The sequence below is a fragment of the Carcharhinus amblyrhynchos genome, chromosome 17, assembly GCF_965287045.1.
Source record: "Carcharhinus amblyrhynchos chromosome 17, sCarAmb.v2.hapA, whole genome shotgun sequence".
NCBI lineage: Eukaryota > Metazoa > Chordata > Chondrichthyes > Carcharhiniformes > Carcharhinidae > Carcharhinus > Carcharhinus amblyrhynchos.
The window spans coordinates 46,506,538-46,523,609 of NC_137340.1; the positions used below are offsets into that span (position 1 = coordinate 46,506,538).

The window sequence follows — 17,072 nt, forward strand, 5'->3', positions numbered from 1 at the left end:
GTTTGGAAGGTGCTGTTGAAACACTTTGATTTCCAGCAGTGCATCTTGTAGATGGTACACAGTGCTGTCACTCTGCTGGAGGGAGTGAATGTTTGTGAACAGGGTGTCAATCAAGCAGACTGCTTTGTCCTGGATGGTGTTGAACTTCTTGAGTTTGTTGGAGCTGCATTCACCCAAACAAGTGGACAGTATTCCACCATGCTCCTAACTTGTGCTTTGTAGATGGTGGACAGGCACTGGGGAGTTCCACGCTATAGGATACATAACTTCCAACCTGCTCTTGTAGCCACAGTATTTATATAGCTAGCCCAGTTCCATTTCTGGTCAATGACCAATAACCTTGATAATCGGACAGAGTGGGTGACACTCAAATGAACAGGAGAGAATGATGTTGAAAGTGGGGAATTCAGTGATGGTAATGCCATAAAATGTCATAGGGTGATAAACAACCAGCACAATATACATAAAATAAGAGTTTAGCAAATGCCTTCTGTGGCGCTGCATTAATCCTGCTTCTACTATATCAGAAGCGCCACTCTCTAGAATTATATTTTACAGAATTGGCTGAAGTCACGCTTATCCAATGGAAAATATTATTCAATCACGATGCTACAGAATTTTTTGCTGCCAAGAACACTTTTAGCAAATTAAATTTTGTCCACCCATTCTATCAGTCAGCTACTCACCCCAGTTTTTCGCTACCCCTCCCTCCCAATTGTGGATTTCTCAATCAGGTGATGCAATTTTCTATTAACTAAACAAAGTGTATGCCGAGTGGGTGATATTTCCTTTTTTGTATGTTTAAATGCAAAAATTGCATGTAGTTATAAACTCCATCAATATGTCATGAACTTGAATGACCATAGCTTTCTAAAATAAGCAACATAGTAATCATTAATTGGTTCTTTAATAGTAGTGTACATTTCAGCCAATGATGGGCAGATTAATCTAGTCTTGTGCAAGACATAAAATTTTATTATCTACCGATTAATCCAATTAAGGAAGACATTATGTACTGGAGGGAGCAGGTAAGGCATACATCATCAGGCTAGTGATCTTAACTAATACCTGAAAACTAATTAAGATGACAGTTTCATTGCTTCAGGTTAAGCAGAAGGCTGCTTTTCTTTCTCTGAGCTGGAAGAAGCCTGTACAAAAAAGTACTGGAGCATTAATAATCCAGTTCCCTGTATGCCTGAATCCACATCACCAACTTGCTTTCAATTAACACCAACTAGGAAGTGATACGACACCACTGTTGCTTGATTAAACCAACACAGCGAAAAAGAAAATCACAGGGGAGCAGGGGGATGTTTTCCTGCTGAAATAGCTAAGAAATACTTCATCCTCTGTCAAAATATATTCTGCACATGACACCATACCCAATCCAAGAGTGCTTGGATATCAAATGCATCCAAATGGAATAATGTTTATTTTTTCAAATCATTTTTATATTGATAAAATAACTTCACCATCATGCATACTTGTTAAATCACACACCTTTCAGTAAACCCATTCTTACCTTTGTGCTCCATTGTCTGATATTGTTAAGAAGATTGTCCAGCAAACACTGAAAATCTTTCAAAGGAGTTAGCTGCAGCTCTCGTTCGAGGCTGATTCTGCCCAACAAGCTTATCAGCAACACTAATTCTTTATCCGAATATGCTTCAGGGCAAATTGAAGTACAGAGCAGTAGAAACTAATGGAATTAAAAAAAAACACAAAGCAGACATGTTACTCTGGAGAACAGCAAGCTCAACAAAGCATGAAAGATTTTAAATTGCCAGAAGACCTCTTCTTGATTTGAACTTCCTGATTAAACCTTCTGCAAGCAAATTATCCATGATTAAAGACTGAAATACAGATCCCTGACTTGTGATCCTACCCTCCCTTAGATCATGGTTGCACCATAAGCTGGTTTGTGACTTATACAGTTACCAACTTAAAACATTTTCAAGTTTTTTGCTGCAGTCTTTGCATACCTCTACAGTAGTACAAATCTAGCTTGTTTCTTTTTTTGCTTAAAAGCTCACAATATTATATAGCTAATTTACATACCATTTCCCCAGGGTGGAAGAAAGCAAGGTGGCAATTATCCATTAAGAACCATTTAAAAAACAAGTGGGAAAATAACAGACAAGACTAACTTTACTTCAGTGCAAAAGGAAATGGGGCTGATTAGTGCCAGTGAATTGGATTAAACTTTGGAGTAGACTAATAAAAATGATATGCCAGAAGTAAAAGCTGATGTATTAAAGTTAATTTATTAGTGTCACAAGTAGATTTACAGTAACACTGCAATGAAGCTACAGTGAAAACCACTGAGCTGCCACACTCCAGCACTTGTGTGGACACACTAAAATTGAACATGGCCAATGCACTTAACCCGAGCGTCTTTTTTGGAGTGTGGGAAGAAACCAGAGCACCCGGAGGAAACCTACGCAAGACACTGGGAGAACGGTGTTCTCTGGGTGCTCCAGTTTCCTCCCACAGTCCAAAGATGTGCAGGTTAGGTTGATTAGCCATGCTAAATTGACCCTAGTGTCAGGGGGATTAGCAGGGTAAACGTGTGGGGTTACAGGAAGAAGGCTTAGGTGGTACTGTGGTCGATACAGACTCGATGGGCCAAATGGCCTCTTTCTGTACTGTAGGGATTCTATGAACGTGCAGAGTCTGCACAGACAGTGACCCAAGCCAGGAATCGAACCCAGATCCCTGGCGTTGAGGGGCAGCAGTGCTAACCACTGTGCCACCCATAATTAATTATTAATCTGTTAGTTTAGTGAGCTTGGAGGCAGATTTACCTTAACAACATTCTTAATGCCAAATTCTGGCAGAGAGCTGAAGATGGGATCTCTCGGAGAGACTGGTTCATCATCATTTGGATAATTTTCTTTATTATTTTGCAGGCCAGACCTAAAAAGAGAAACAAATTATATAACTTTAAATCTTAATTAGTGTTTTAGGTACTACCGGCCAAACAATTTTTAAACAAAGAAATCGTAACACTGCATAAAGTTTAATTTCTTGCATTCTTCTAATACAAATGGATTGCAGCAAGCATACGTAAGGAAAACTCACCACCCTCAGGCAAGATGGGGAGAAAACAATTGAGTTGAAGAGACAAGGGGAGACTAATAAAGAAAATAAAGATTAACAGCTCAACTCTCAACAGAATTTATCAACTCACAAAATATCCTCTTCAATGAAGTCTGGCTGAAGGTGCTTCAATGGAAACAAAGTGCCAAACGGTGCTCCTAAGTTGAGAAAGACTGCAACTATATCCTTGAGACTTGGAGTCCAAACCTTGAACTCACTGGTGCCACCTTTAACTAACAGAAAAATTAGAAAAATATTGTTAGAAGCCATTTGCAGGCTGCAAACACAGAATTCAAGTTTTATTAAAAGATTTTCTGTGGCATATGGTTCAATCATCATACACCAAAGCAAGTAAAGTGTATTTCAGCTACAATTCCAAGAATCAGAACTTTCAATGCTTTTAGCACAACCACTGCCATGGTGACAGAGGCTTTAGCAGTTAGAAAGAGGAAGTTATTTGGTTCAGTGACCCTGCTCAGACATTTTCTTAGCCAACCCTGTCATGCTAATCAATCCCTTAATTCCATCCCTTTAGAAAATCCATACCTGATCCATTTGTGATCTCTGGGGAAATGCCCCCTATATGCAAATTATGACTCAATTATACAATATAATTCACTTCCTGGATCAAAGGGGCGGTATAGTAACACAGTGGTTAGCACTGCTGCCTCTCAGCTCCAGGGACCTGGGTTCAATTCCTGGGTTGGGTCACTGTCAGTGTGGAGGTAGCACATTCTCCCCATGTCTGTGTGGGTTTCCTCCGGATGCTCTGGTTTCCTCCCACAGTCCAAAGATGTGGTGGTTAGGGTGATTGGGTATGCTAAATTGCCCCTTGGTGTTAGAGGGCTAGCTAAGACAAATGTATGAGGTTCAGGGGATAGGGCCTGTGTGGGATTGTGGTCGATGCAGATTCAATGGGCCGAATGGCTTCCTTCTGCACTGTAGGATTTTGAGTTTCTATTTCAGTTCTCACGGGCCCTTTTCTTGATTCCTCTACTAGAGCTCTTTCCATCAGTTGATTTCATTATATTTTCTGTGCGGATATATTGTGAAAAAAATACCCTTTTCAATCACTCCCAAGAGCCAGTAAGTATATCACTGACCTTGAATATTACATTTTTCCCACCTTCTTAACTAACCTTGTTTTATAAGAAATTCAAATAGTCAGTAATAAGAGACTGCGGACGGTATACAGCCCAACTCAAACATAAACCAAAATTAATTGTTGCAATTAATTGCAAAACAAGGATTGATTGTGATGATGCAAAAGGTGCAAGCTGGATTTTCAAACCCCAGCATTTGATTACAGATTTGGTTTTAACAACATGCTGGGATGGAGGGTGAAAGGGAATAGGATCTAATCCATTCAGCACCACATAGTAACTTCTGTTTAGACAAATAATTCAGGCTAATACAAGTCACTTAGAGGATTACAAGACAACGCAGCATAGGGCCCCTGATGTAAATGCTGCTCAAGTCATTCAGACAAATCCCCATGTTTTTAATTACTGTTTGTAATATTTATCGAAACTAAGTCTGACTTGATTTAATTACTGTCACATGTATTAGTATACAACGGAAAGTATTCTTTCTTGCGCGCTATACAGACAAAGCATACCGTTCTGAGAGAAAGAAAGAAGTGTAGAATGCAGTGTTACAGTCATAGCTAGGGTGTAGAGAAAGATCAACAGAATATGAGGAAGATCCATTCAAAAGTCTGACGGCAGCAGGGGAGAAGCTGTTACTGACTTGGCTGGTACGTGACCTCAGATTTTTTTTTTATCTTTTCCCCAACAGAAGAAGGTGGAAGAGAGAATATCCAGGGCGCGTGGGGTTCTTGATTATGCTGGCTGCTTTTTTGAGGCAGCAGCAGTGTAGACAGAGTCAACGGATGGGAGGTTGGTTTGTGTGGTGGACAGAGCTTCGTTCACGACACTTTGTAGTTTCTTGTGGGTCTTGGACAGAGCAGGTTAAAATCACAAATATAAATAAAGCCATACTTATTATATTTGGTCGTACAGAGCCCCAGCATAGAGTAAAAACAGTACAAAGGTGTATCCACAGTAGACATCATACCCACAGGAAGTATGGATTCGGTGCGATCTACAAGATTTAACATCATTCCCACCCCCTCCACAAAGATATCAGTGCTGTGTTCTTTTCAACTGACAAAGAAAGAAATAATGACAATATTATCAGCAACTTGAATTTTCCAAATAGTTGTTAAATACTAACCTAATTTATTGGCAGCATTAGTGCAGATTTCCCAAAGTGCTTTGAAAATGTGCATTGAAGCAATGTAATCTGAATGAATAGTCATCATCTGCAAAACAAGGACATTTCCACCAGTGTTATTTACAAGATAAAACTGTACATTGCCAAATCTTGTGTCCTCTCAAGGGAATTGTTGCGGCAAGTGAATTAATTTTTCCAATACCAGCCTTATCAGAGTGTCTTGTGCTTTTTAATTGAGGAATTGAACTACAACTAATGATCTTGGACAGAGCAGATTGAAACCAGGAATATAAATAAAGCCATATTTATTATATTTGGTCCTATAGAGCCCCAGCACAGAGTAAAAGCAGTACAAAGGTGTAGCCACAGTAGTCATCATACCCACAATGACAACTTACATTCACGTAGAACCTTGCAACGGCAAAAAAATACAAAAGGCCATTAGGCAACAGAGTGTGCCCAAGTTAGAAACTGGAATAGGGTGAGTGACTGAAAGCTTAGACTAAGAGTTAAGCTTCGAAGAGAATGTTAAAGGAGGAGGGGTGAGCTGGAGAAGCGTGTGAAATTACAGAATTAAGAGCTTCAGGCTAATTTATCTGAGGTTTGGGATGAAGTTCAAAGGGACTGGGACTAAAGGCTAAAGCAATTTATCAAAATTGGCAGGGTTAATGCCATGAAAATTCTTAAAAGCAAGGATGAGAATTTTAGACCAAAGGCATTGGTGGAATGAAAAGCAATGTAGATATAACATTTATATCTACTTGTTGCTGTATTTGCCTAAATAAGTGACCATACTGCAAATCATAACAGAAAAGCAAGCTCCTGCTCCAAGTGTAGAAATGCATAACAGACTGCATCACAACAAATTTAGCTATCATACTGCAATGCTTCAAAAAGAGCAAAGGCAAAAAAAAAGCACTCTCAAATAGAGGAACTTGGTGAAAAGGCTAGGGCAAGCGGGCGGCCATGAATATGAACTTGAGGTATTTACAAGGAGGGTAAAAAAAACAAGGGATGATAGAAGGACAACAAACTCAGAATACAATGGGTTAAGATGAATGTTAAAAGTACTGAAGAGGAGAAGCCACTCAGTGCAGAGGCTGAGCAAGGGGAGCAGTGAAGACAGCTCATTGAGAAACCTGGCATGAGATGATGTGGAGATGCCAGCATTGGACTGGGGTAAACACAGTAAGAAGTCTCACAACACCAGGCTAAAGTCCAACAGCTTTACCAAATAAACCTGTTGGACTTTAATCTGGTGTTGAGACTTCTTATAGTGCCAGAGAGCCAGAATTTCAAAGGAGAAGTGAGGAGGGTGGGACAAGGTGAGATACTAAGGAGAGCAAGTGTCAAGAGGATTAAGGGGAGAGGACAAGCTTAGATTGTATACAAAATCTATACTGCGATGGGCTGGGCGAGACGAATCATGAAAGGGATAGTGAGGCAGCGAGGCTTCAGTTAGAGGGAAGATGTAATCTCTCTTGAGTCAGGTTTCCATCACAGTCATTTGCAAAGGAATTTGTTCACAAGTGGAGGCCCATTCTGGGGCATTTGTAATGGGGGTGATAGCTGATTCAGTCAGTAGAATCAGCACTGTGAAAGGCAAGGTTGTGAAGAAGGCGACTGGATCAATTCACGTAAATTGCAACAATTGGCACAACACAAATCCTTCACGTCGCGGCATGTCAATGGAAAGCACACAACAATTTTCACATGGATGTGACATATCAGTCTTGACTGAAACAGGATTGGTTGAAAAGCAGTTAAGTCAGGAGGAAAACAGGAATTCCTAAGTCTATACCCAGGCTCGTGAGGGGAATTTATTTGTTAAAATCCTACCTGCACCAAATACATTTAATCATCATTGCAACTTACAAAAATCAGTTTTGTAAAAAGTCACACTGCACTACATCTGATGTCAAAATGGCCACAGACTGCCAGGTGTAAAGTGGCTAATTTCTCTCTCCCTCGAGGCAATGGTTTTCAAAACAAAAAGGGAAGAGCTTGCTTGTGTCATTACAACATAGCAAAGCACACAGTGGCACAGAGGTTAGCACTGCTGCCTCACAGCACCAGGACCCAGCTTCAATTCTGGCCTTGGGTGATCGTATAGAGTTTGCACAATTTCCAAGCATCTGTGTGGGTTTCCTCCCACAGTCCAAAGATGTGCAGGTTAGGTAGATTCGCTATGCTAAATTGCCCCTTAGTGTCCCAAGAAGTGTCAGTAGGGGGATTAGCAGAGTAAATTTGTGGGGTTACAGGGATAGAGCCTGAATGGGATGCTCTGTCAGAGTCAGTGCAGAGCCAACATGCCAAATGGCCTCCTCCTGCACTGTAGGCATTGTAATAATTCTGGCTGGCAGTCATAATATATTTGTTAGAAATTGTGATAATACAGCACATACCTAACATCAGTGTTAACTTCTGAGTAAGTTGTGTGTAACAAAGTGCTTCCTCACCTTAAATAAGAACTTGAAAACTGGCTGCGGACATGGCCTTGAATAATATGTTTGACTTACAATCCCATTCGTGAATAGAAATACCTGTTGGTTGCTTCCAGAGCTTAAAAAACAAGAAAAAAAACACTTGTCATTAACATCTTATTTCAAGGTAAATCAATGTATTCACTAGTTAGCCATTACGCAATCAACATTCCTTGTGAAATATTCAGAACGATTAAAAGTTTTCAACATGGATTGGAAAGCCTTAGAACGAACATACATTCTGATTAAAATAATAAAGCAACATCTCAGAAAAGCCTTAAGATGTTAAGCAAGTGGTTAATTAGTTTTAAAAATTCTTAAACTCAGATACCTATTCTTTCCAGGCTGTCCTTTTACATGCCAGCTTTTTATATAAAAGACATGAACAGTTAATGCTGGCCTCTTGATCTGCAGGGTAATAAATGTCATTAGCATAATGTAAAGAAACAATGCTGGATTGCAAAAGGCAAGTTCTGTTCAAAGTTGACTGACCTGGTAAAACTGGGAAGAGTAGGGAGTTTTAGTTCAGTGGGACAGCATGGTTGGTGCAGGCTTGGTGGGCCGAAGGGCCTGTTCCTGTGCTGTAATTTTTATTGTTCATTTTGCAAGTGTCATGCAACGTCAAAAGCATTAAATATGCCACAAACCATTGATGAATACATAACCGGTTTATCTTAATTAGTCTTGGCTAAATTAACTTCAGGCCTCAACAGCTGTTTAATAGACTGATTTTAAAGTTTAATGGTTTGCAGAATGTCACATCGCTTCAGGCATCTGTCCAAACACAGCATGTGGATGAAGCATGTACCAAACCATATTTAAAAGGAGCCCAGGTATCTAATGAAGGGAGGACATTATTGTAAAAGGTCAGGTGATAGGTATGGCAATATTAAAATACTGCAGCTTCTAGCCAAACAACTGAAGAAAGTTGAAATAAAATTGACTTGGTGCATTTGTGAAAATTGAAAACACTTCCACTATACCCACGAAAGAGTAAATAAAATTTATGTAAGGTTTCCATCAGTCATTTGCAAAAAATCCTGACAGATTTGTAAAGGTGCACAAAAATACATTGACTGGAAATAATTTGTAGCTATAATCAATCTTGGGTAAAACATGCTTCGAGATTCTACAGTCTTAAAACAATGCACAACTGACATTCATCTGTTTTAGGTTATTAGGAAAATTAGGTTTGTACAGTTTTCTCACCTGATGAGAATCCTTTCCAGAAAATTTTGAGGTGTCAATTCACTCACAGTCAACCTCAGATTCTGCTGATTGAAGTGTTTGCCAGCCTGTGACACGTTAAAAATCTTTTCCCCAGGGTGTAAGTCTGGTATTCCATCGGATTTTACAGAGAACCTGATCAAGAAGGCCCTTTGTACAAAGTTATAAAAGGAAACAAAACAGTTCAGTACAAACTACCAATTCTAGATGCAATTCCAACCTTTAGAAACATAACAATTTTGTTTGCCTGAAACACACAGGAACTCAGGAACTGTTGTCAGTAAAACAGTCTCTTTACAAAATAACGAGACAGCTCAGCTTATTTCAGTGTCAAAACATCTCATCATATTCTGTGATGCAAGTTCCATCATTTGATGCCAATGATACAGACAAGTTTGAGTTAGGCTGATGGATAGAGACCAAGGACAGAATTTCATAGCCCACCACTGGTGGGTCCTGCCAGACCTGAATGCAATTTTACATAGGTGTGAGGCACCTAGGATGATCTGCTTCCACCCTTTCCCAAATAAAGCCCTTAAAGATCATTGCCCACCCAGCCTCAATAAAGGTGCAAGAGCAAAAAGTTTAACAAGTCATCTTGTTCAGGCCTCGCGCAGGAAGGGATGTGCACTTCCCTCGTGTGCCCCCTTTCCACACTGCACAACCCCTTCTGCACACTCCTTCCCAAAAGGTCTGCTCTCCATGGACATTCCCTTCCCACATGGCTGATCTCTGTCCAGTGACAACTTCCAGAAAGTCAATTTGTCTGGGAGGTCCTTGCTTTTCTGATTAGTTTTTTGTTCCACACCCCTTCTAGTTCTTCTATATTCAGCCTGATTTTCCATTGTATTTTTGACCTGACATTTGTCATTTGCACACTTCTTCCTTCTCCTCTCCGCTTCTATCTCCCTCTCATTATCCAGGGTTCTCTGGATTTAACTGTCCTGTCTTTTCTCCTTTAGGGGAATATACTTGAACATTGACTGTAGTATGTTTCCTTTGGAGTGGCTCATTGTTCAGCCATCACCTCTTCTGCCAATATTTGATTCCACCTCACTCGACTCACATTCATTCTCATCCCATTAAAGTTTGCTTTCTCTCATTTAATTATCCCTGCTCCAGGTTGTTCCTTGTCCTTTTTCATGGTCAACCTAAACCTTGTGATATAATGGTCACTGTCTGCGAAACACTCTCCACCAATACCAACCCCCACCACCTCCCCACATGCTCTCCCACTAATATTTGATCCACTTGGGCCAACTCATTCACCAGAACCAGATCTGACAGTGACTGCTCTCTCTCTCTGGACTGGGAACTTATTGTTGCAGAATATGATCCTGAACGCATTTCAAGACCCCCTCCCACCCCCCACTACCACCCTCCCCCACTCCCCAAAAAATTCTTTGCATTATTCCACTCCCAGTTTACATTTGAATAACTGAAATCCCCCATTTTAATTACTCTAGAGTTTTTGCAGTTCTTGAGAATGGCAAATATGTTTCTCTACATCCATTCCACTACCTGGTGGTCTGTATGCTACACTAATCAACATTATTGCAGCTTTTTCATTCCTTACCTTTAGCCAGTCTGTCCTTGACCCCTCAAGAACATCCTCTCTCTCTCTCCAGTACTGTAATCAATGCTGCCACTCGTCCCTTTGCTGCTTCCCTATTTCTTCTAAATACCTCAAACCCAACAATATATAGCATGCAAGAAACAATACTTTTCACTGCAAACTAATAATACATGTGACAATAATAAATGAAGTCAAATATTTAACTCCCAGCCTTGTCTTTTGTGAGCCAAGTTTCTATTATGGCAATATCATCATAATTCCATTTGTCAACCTGTAAATATAGTTCAATTTTATTAAACACACACCATGCAAGCATTTTAACCCTGATTCTGGGTTTACTTGCCCACTTACTCTGACCTTGTCTAATAATTTACTGTCACCTACTCAATGCATCTCTCCAAGTACTCTATGTATCTTGATACTCTTCTCTGATGCATATTCCTTATCAGTTAATACTCTTCTACTTCCATTGCCAACTTTTCTCCTCTCCACTCCAAATTTCCCTGGGATTTCCCTCCCCCACTAATCTAATTTAAACCTCCCCAACTGCATCAGCAAACATCCCAGTGAAGAAATTAATCCCCAGTCCTGTCAAGATGCAACCCATCCTTCTTCTATTGGTCCCACTTATCACAGAATTGGTCCCAGTGCCTCAAATCTAAAGCCCTCCCTCCTATCCTTATCTCTCCAGCCATGCACTGTACTGCTCAATCTTCCTAGTCTTATACTCATAAACTTGTAGCACTAGGCACAATCCTGAGATTACTATCCTCAGGGTCCTGCTTTTTAATCCCTTTCCAACCTCCCTAAAATCTGCTTTCAGGAACTTTTCTGATCACTTTTCCCACCTATGTCATTAGTTCCCAGTGTGGGTCACACCTCTGGCTCTTCACCCTCCCCAAAAGAATGTCTGGTAGCCACTGAGTGACGTCCTTGATCCTGGCACCAAAAAAGCAGCATACCACCCTGGGGTCACATCTCCGGCCGCAGAAACATTGTCTGCTCCCCAACTGCGCAATCTTCAGCAGGACTCTACTCATCACAATAACTCCCACAAGTTTTCCTCTCCATTCATTTTCAGCATTTCAATTTTTAGCAATCAGTAACCTGTGCTCCTCAGTAATCTGGTCCATATCTTCATCCATGCTCTGCTCGTCATCTTCCTCAGACAGACAACTGACGTCATGCATCTCATTCATTTCATTTTGCAATTTGTTCTTCAGTGCTTCCCCCTGTCTAAGAAAGTGTGATCAATTAGCATTCTGTTCAAAAGCGTATTCTTAGTCCAAGTTAACTTGTAACTGAAGGTTGAAGTCTACACAATAGCAAAAAGATTCACTCAAGCCATGAAAATTCCTTGCATCTTCCAGGTGATGTCAATATGAGTTCCTCCTAGGAACACAGTGTGAGACTATTCAAAAGCACCTGATGTATCACTGAGAAAATTCTACTTGTACAAATTGTATTCAAAAACTGCCTTGATCATTTAGTGTCAATCATCCCCTATCCTGTATTTTTCCAGTGCTACTTAGAGGAAACTCAAGATATATCCATGTAGGCTATTCCTGACGTCGTAATACTCTTCCCCAATTATGCCATGACGTTGGAGTATTGCTGGGCTTCATGTCTGCGTCACCTCTATTACAGGGCTTGCACCCAGCAGGAAGCTTTCTCTGCCATACTTTTGTCCCCTCCCCCACCAAGGAACCAACAGCGCAATGCACAATGGTGGCAAGTGATGTTACAGATAAAATCATCAGATTATGGTCGAAACCAGATGAGTAAAGATATCCCTTCATAAATTCAAGAACTTGCATTAATTGTAAAATCAATAATAACCACTAGGGAACATTGAGATGTATAAGATGATGAATGGGATGGATAGGATAGAGGTGGAGAGACTCTTCCCACTCAAAAAAGACAGTAGGACTAGGGGGCACAGCCTCAAGATAAAGGGGGAGGCGTTTTAGAACGGAGTTGAGGAGGAACTTCTTCACTCAAAGGGTGGTGAATCTCTGGAATTCTCTACCCGTTGAAGTGGTGGAGGCTGCCTCGCTAAATATTTTCAAGAAGCGGGTTGATGGGTTTTTGATAAGAGAGGGGATTAAGGGTTATGGGGAGAGGGCCGGAAAGTGGAACTGAGCCACGACAGATCAGCCATGATCTTATTGAATGGCGGGGCAGGCTCGAAGAGCCAGATGGCCTACTCCTGCTCCTATTTCTTATGTTCTTATGTTCTTATTACAAATGGAAAATAAATTAGAAAATACATCTTAAGCCATGGAGTAGATGAGATCAAAAAGGTTGATTTTCAAGAAGGGTTGTGAACTTGAGCTATTAAATGGTAAATAAAGACAAAGGCTTTAGAAATTCAAGAGTAGCCAAGATAAATAATACTTACCCCTCAGACTGCTGCTTTTCTTTAAGTAGGCGGTCAAAGCTGTTTGAATAATTTGTCTGTCTATTATTTTTGAACTGAAAATCAAAAGACATGATCATGAGGAAAACAGGAAGATGAGTTCCATTTTAAAATTTCCTTTAACACTGGCAAAACAAAGCAAGCTCTGTGTTCAGATGCACCTGAGGGCTGTTTCCTTTGCCCTTGAATCAATTTCACATCTCAACATCTGTGATATCATAGTCACACAATATTGACAGCACAATCAGAATAGTGACACACCACAAGGCTAGGCTTATGGTGAGCTGTGTGGCTTTAGCTGGTTAAACTTCAGCGATACCCCTTGTACCTATTTAGGCATTGCCAACCAGTATCTAAACCCTCCAAACTTTGACAATGTGATGCACCTCTAGGCAAAGAAAATCAGAAACTCTATCCCTGCAGATTCCCCCAGTAGACTGGCTTTGAAATTTAAGCACTGAAAAAAGACAGCGTCTGCACTCGACACTCACAATGTGGAGATGTCGGCGTTGGACTGGAGTAAACACAGTAAGAAGTCTCACAACACCAAGTCAAAGTCCAACAGATTTATTTGGTAGCAAACACCATTAGCTTTCGGGGCTCTGCCCCTTTGTCAGATGAGTGGGGAGTTCTGATCACAAATAGAGCGTATAAAAAGCACACACTCAGTTTACAGAATACTGATTAAAATGCAAGTTTTTACAGCTAATCAAGTCTTAAAAGTACAGACAACGTGAGCGGAGAGAGGATTAAGCACAGGTTAAAGAGATGTGCATTGTCTCCAGACAGGACAGTTAGTGAGATTTGCAAGCCCAGGCAAGTCATGAGGGTTACAGTGTGACATGAACCCAAGATGCCAGTTGGGGCCTCAACTCACATTGTCTGTACCTGTAAGACTTGATTACCTGTTAGGACTCGCATTCCAACCCTTATTTTGTAAATTAAGCTTGTGTCTTTATATGGCCTGTTTGTGAATTAAAATCCCACTCACCTGACAAAGGAGCAGCACTCCGAAAGCTAGTGGCTTGTGCCGCCAAATAAACCTGTTGAACTTGAACTTGGTGTTGTGAGACTTCTTACTGTGTTTACCCCAGTCCAACGCCGGCATCTCCACTTTATGTTGTTGGTCATATAATATTAACACAATACACCTTTGTCAGACACAAATGGAGACAACATCTCCAGAGATCAGTCAAGTGGAACCTATCTCATCATTGTGGGGCATTTAATCTCAAAAGTCAATTTTCAACTGCGTGGGGAGAAAAAACCTTTTTTTTTGAAAAGGCTAGTGTAGTTGGGCCACAGATTCTGGGCTACATTCTGGTCTTTCATTCAACCTCTCTACCCTCCAACCAATACAGCAGCTTTCAGCTTGAACTAGCTTTGGTTTTGCAATTGTTAATCTAGGCCATTTTTAAAATCTCACCAGAAAGCTAAAAGCGGGTGATGAGAAGAGAACAGGTATATTTGGAAAGTTACAAACAACTGATTCTTTTTGATGCAGGATTACAAACTTAATGAAATGTTTGCAAACTCACGGTCAGGCATGCTGTTGGCGTGTCAGGGGCAGACAACTGTAAGGAGATGTCAGGTTTTTCTGGTGTTGCAGATGCCGGTTTGTTACGTAAAGTTAAAAGGTCGTCCAAAGTTAGCAGAATTTCATCTTCTTCATCACTGTCTAAATTACAGGAGCCATCATGGTCGCTGTCCACACCATTATAGCTGTCCCTTAGTTTTCTCTCGGTTCCTTTACTGCTGTCTGATAATCGGACAGTACAGGACCCTTCCAACTGTCTCTTGTCTTGAGTGGGTAACGATCTACTTTCCTCATCCAAAGGCAAAACAGTTAAAGGGCTGGATTCATGTCTGTGTGTTCTTTTGCTTTCAAAAGGTACCAGGCTGTGCCTACCTAAGAGTCCAGATCGATTTTCCTTTGAAGAAATGGCACTGTCTAAGTCAGTCTTCGACCTCTCCTCCACAGGTAACCTCACAAATGAATTTGGAGGAGTGTGCCTAGATATTTCCTCATCTAGTAATGAATCAAAAGGCAAGCAACTGTGAGAATCTGGAAACTCATCAGCCTCAAGAGCTGGGTCGTCATTTTCCAACACACCATTATTGTGATCTTTCAGCACTCCATTACATTTTGTTTCAGTCACACCACTGCTGTATTTCTCAGTGATCCTGCTTTCACAGCTTTTCTTATGAACAGTTGCATCTAAATGTCTTGAGAGGGTGACTCGTTTCTTCTTCTGAACGTCAGGTACTGAATTGCGCTTTCTTTTCTCTTTCGAACGCGAGATAGGCAGGCCTGCAGGACAGCTGGGATTTATGGCACTCATTGAATTTTTCCTCCCAGAACATGGAGGGAAGGAATGGTGCCGCTGGACTGACTCTTTACTGCAAATGCTCTTTTCAAGGGAAAGCGAGCCTGAAGGCAACGCTTTTGTAACAAGCTTCAGAACTGATTCTTTCTGCGTAGAAAGGCTGTCACTCCCTAGAAGGCAAATAGAGCAATAAGGTACTTGAGCTGTCAAACAGAAATAACATTTTAAAATAGAGTCAATAAGACTTCCAAAGCAAATTTTAATCAATGTTGTTTTAAGTAAAGCAAGGGAGCACATAAACTGCTTCTTCCTCTTCAAGATTTCAGAACGTGTGCAAACTTCATCTCTATCAGCTAGCACCTGTAAAGATTCCAAACAGAGGACAGGTAATAGGACAGATTGAGTAATTAGGGCTTGTCAGAACTTAGAAAGTAAGGTGGTAAAACCCTAGCCTTGATCTCTTGGATGTTTCATTTAGAGAGATGGCTAATACCAGCGAGCCCCAACATATTGATAATCATAGTTGAGACCGCAATTAAAAGCCAGCACCTGAACAAGGATAGCGCAGTGGTTAGCACTGCTGCCTCACAAGCACTAGGGATCTGGGTTCGATTCCTGGTTTGGGTCACTGTCTGTGCCGAGTCTGCACACTCTCCCCGTGCCTGCATGCGTTTCCTCCAGGTGCTCCAGTTTTCTCCCACAGTCCGAAACACGGGTTGGTTAGGTGCATTGGCCATGCTAAATTCTCCTTCAGTGTATCCAAACAGGTGCCAGAGTGTGGTGACTAGGGGATTTTCACAGTAACTTCACTGAAGTGTTCATGTAAACCTACTTGTGATACTAATAAACTTTAAGCTTAAACTGAACACAATTAATACCCAACTAACAGGAGGTGGTGGTATGAGGGAGGGGTGCAAAATACAACCGTAAATTGAAAGCAACAACCTAAGATAAGGCGAGGTCACATTATACAATTAGCAGGACTGAACAAACTAGGAAACAAAAATGAATTAAACAGCATTAAACCAAACAGAGAACAGTAAAGAGAAACATTTTCAATAGCATGCCTTTAATGTAGTACAACATTGCAGGATGCTTCACAAAACCAAAGAAAGGAAACGTGATGCAAGGTCACAACAACCAAAAGCTTACTCAAACAAGGTAAATTTTAAGGATCACCTTAAAGATAGGGGAGCAGAACGGTTGAAAAATTCCACAGCTCAAAGCCTTGGCAGCTTAAGACAAGTCTGCCAACAAAGCAATAAAAATTGAGGATGTGCAAGAGGCCAGAATTAGAGCTGTGCAGGATCTTGGAGGTCTATAGAGATAGGGAAGGGGAAAAACAGCAGACAAATCTGAAAACAAGGATAAGAAGTTTGCTTTTTTTCTAAAAAAAAATTAAGGCATTGTAGAACCGGAAACCAACACAGCTTTAGCAAAGGAGGGTGAACTCGACAAACCAAAAAGGAAAATACTTTGGGGCTAGAAGCTCTTCACACGTTAGCCAGCTACACCTACCATCAGCTTTCCATAACGTCCCATAAAAATTACAAGTCTTTAAAAACTTGCTAGAACATTTTCCAAAAAGCCTAGATTTATTAAAATTTGGTCAATACTGGAAGCAGACATCAAACGCACTAGCTCTTCTCCCGTTGTTACAAGTCAATTAATAAAAGGCATATGAAATGAGGCCTGTGATGAGTCAT

At 40.8% G+C, this 17,072-nt stretch overlaps 1 protein-coding gene across 1 annotated transcript in view; it reads right to left on the bottom strand.

The window, feature by feature from the left end:
- Positions 1–17,072, bottom strand: part of slf2 (SMC5/6 complex localization factor 2) — a 92,250-nt gene that overhangs the window by 15,840 nt on the left and 59,338 nt on the right. Inside the window, exons 5-13 of the mRNA XM_080205895.1 lie at positions 14,578–15,536; positions 13,022–13,095; positions 11,728–11,856; positions 9,027–9,194; positions 7,794–7,896; positions 5,335–5,422; positions 3,191–3,332; positions 2,805–2,916; positions 1,523–1,699 (exon numbers count right to left, since the gene is read on the bottom strand). Coding sequence (XP_080062021.1) covers positions 1,523–1,699; positions 2,805–2,916; positions 3,191–3,332; positions 5,335–5,422; positions 7,794–7,896; positions 9,027–9,194; positions 11,728–11,856; positions 13,022–13,095; positions 14,578–15,536 — 1,952 coding nt within the window. The remainder of the gene's footprint in view (positions 1–1,522; positions 1,700–2,804; positions 2,917–3,190; positions 3,333–5,334; positions 5,423–7,793; positions 7,897–9,026; positions 9,195–11,727; positions 11,857–13,021; positions 13,096–14,577; positions 15,537–17,072) is intronic.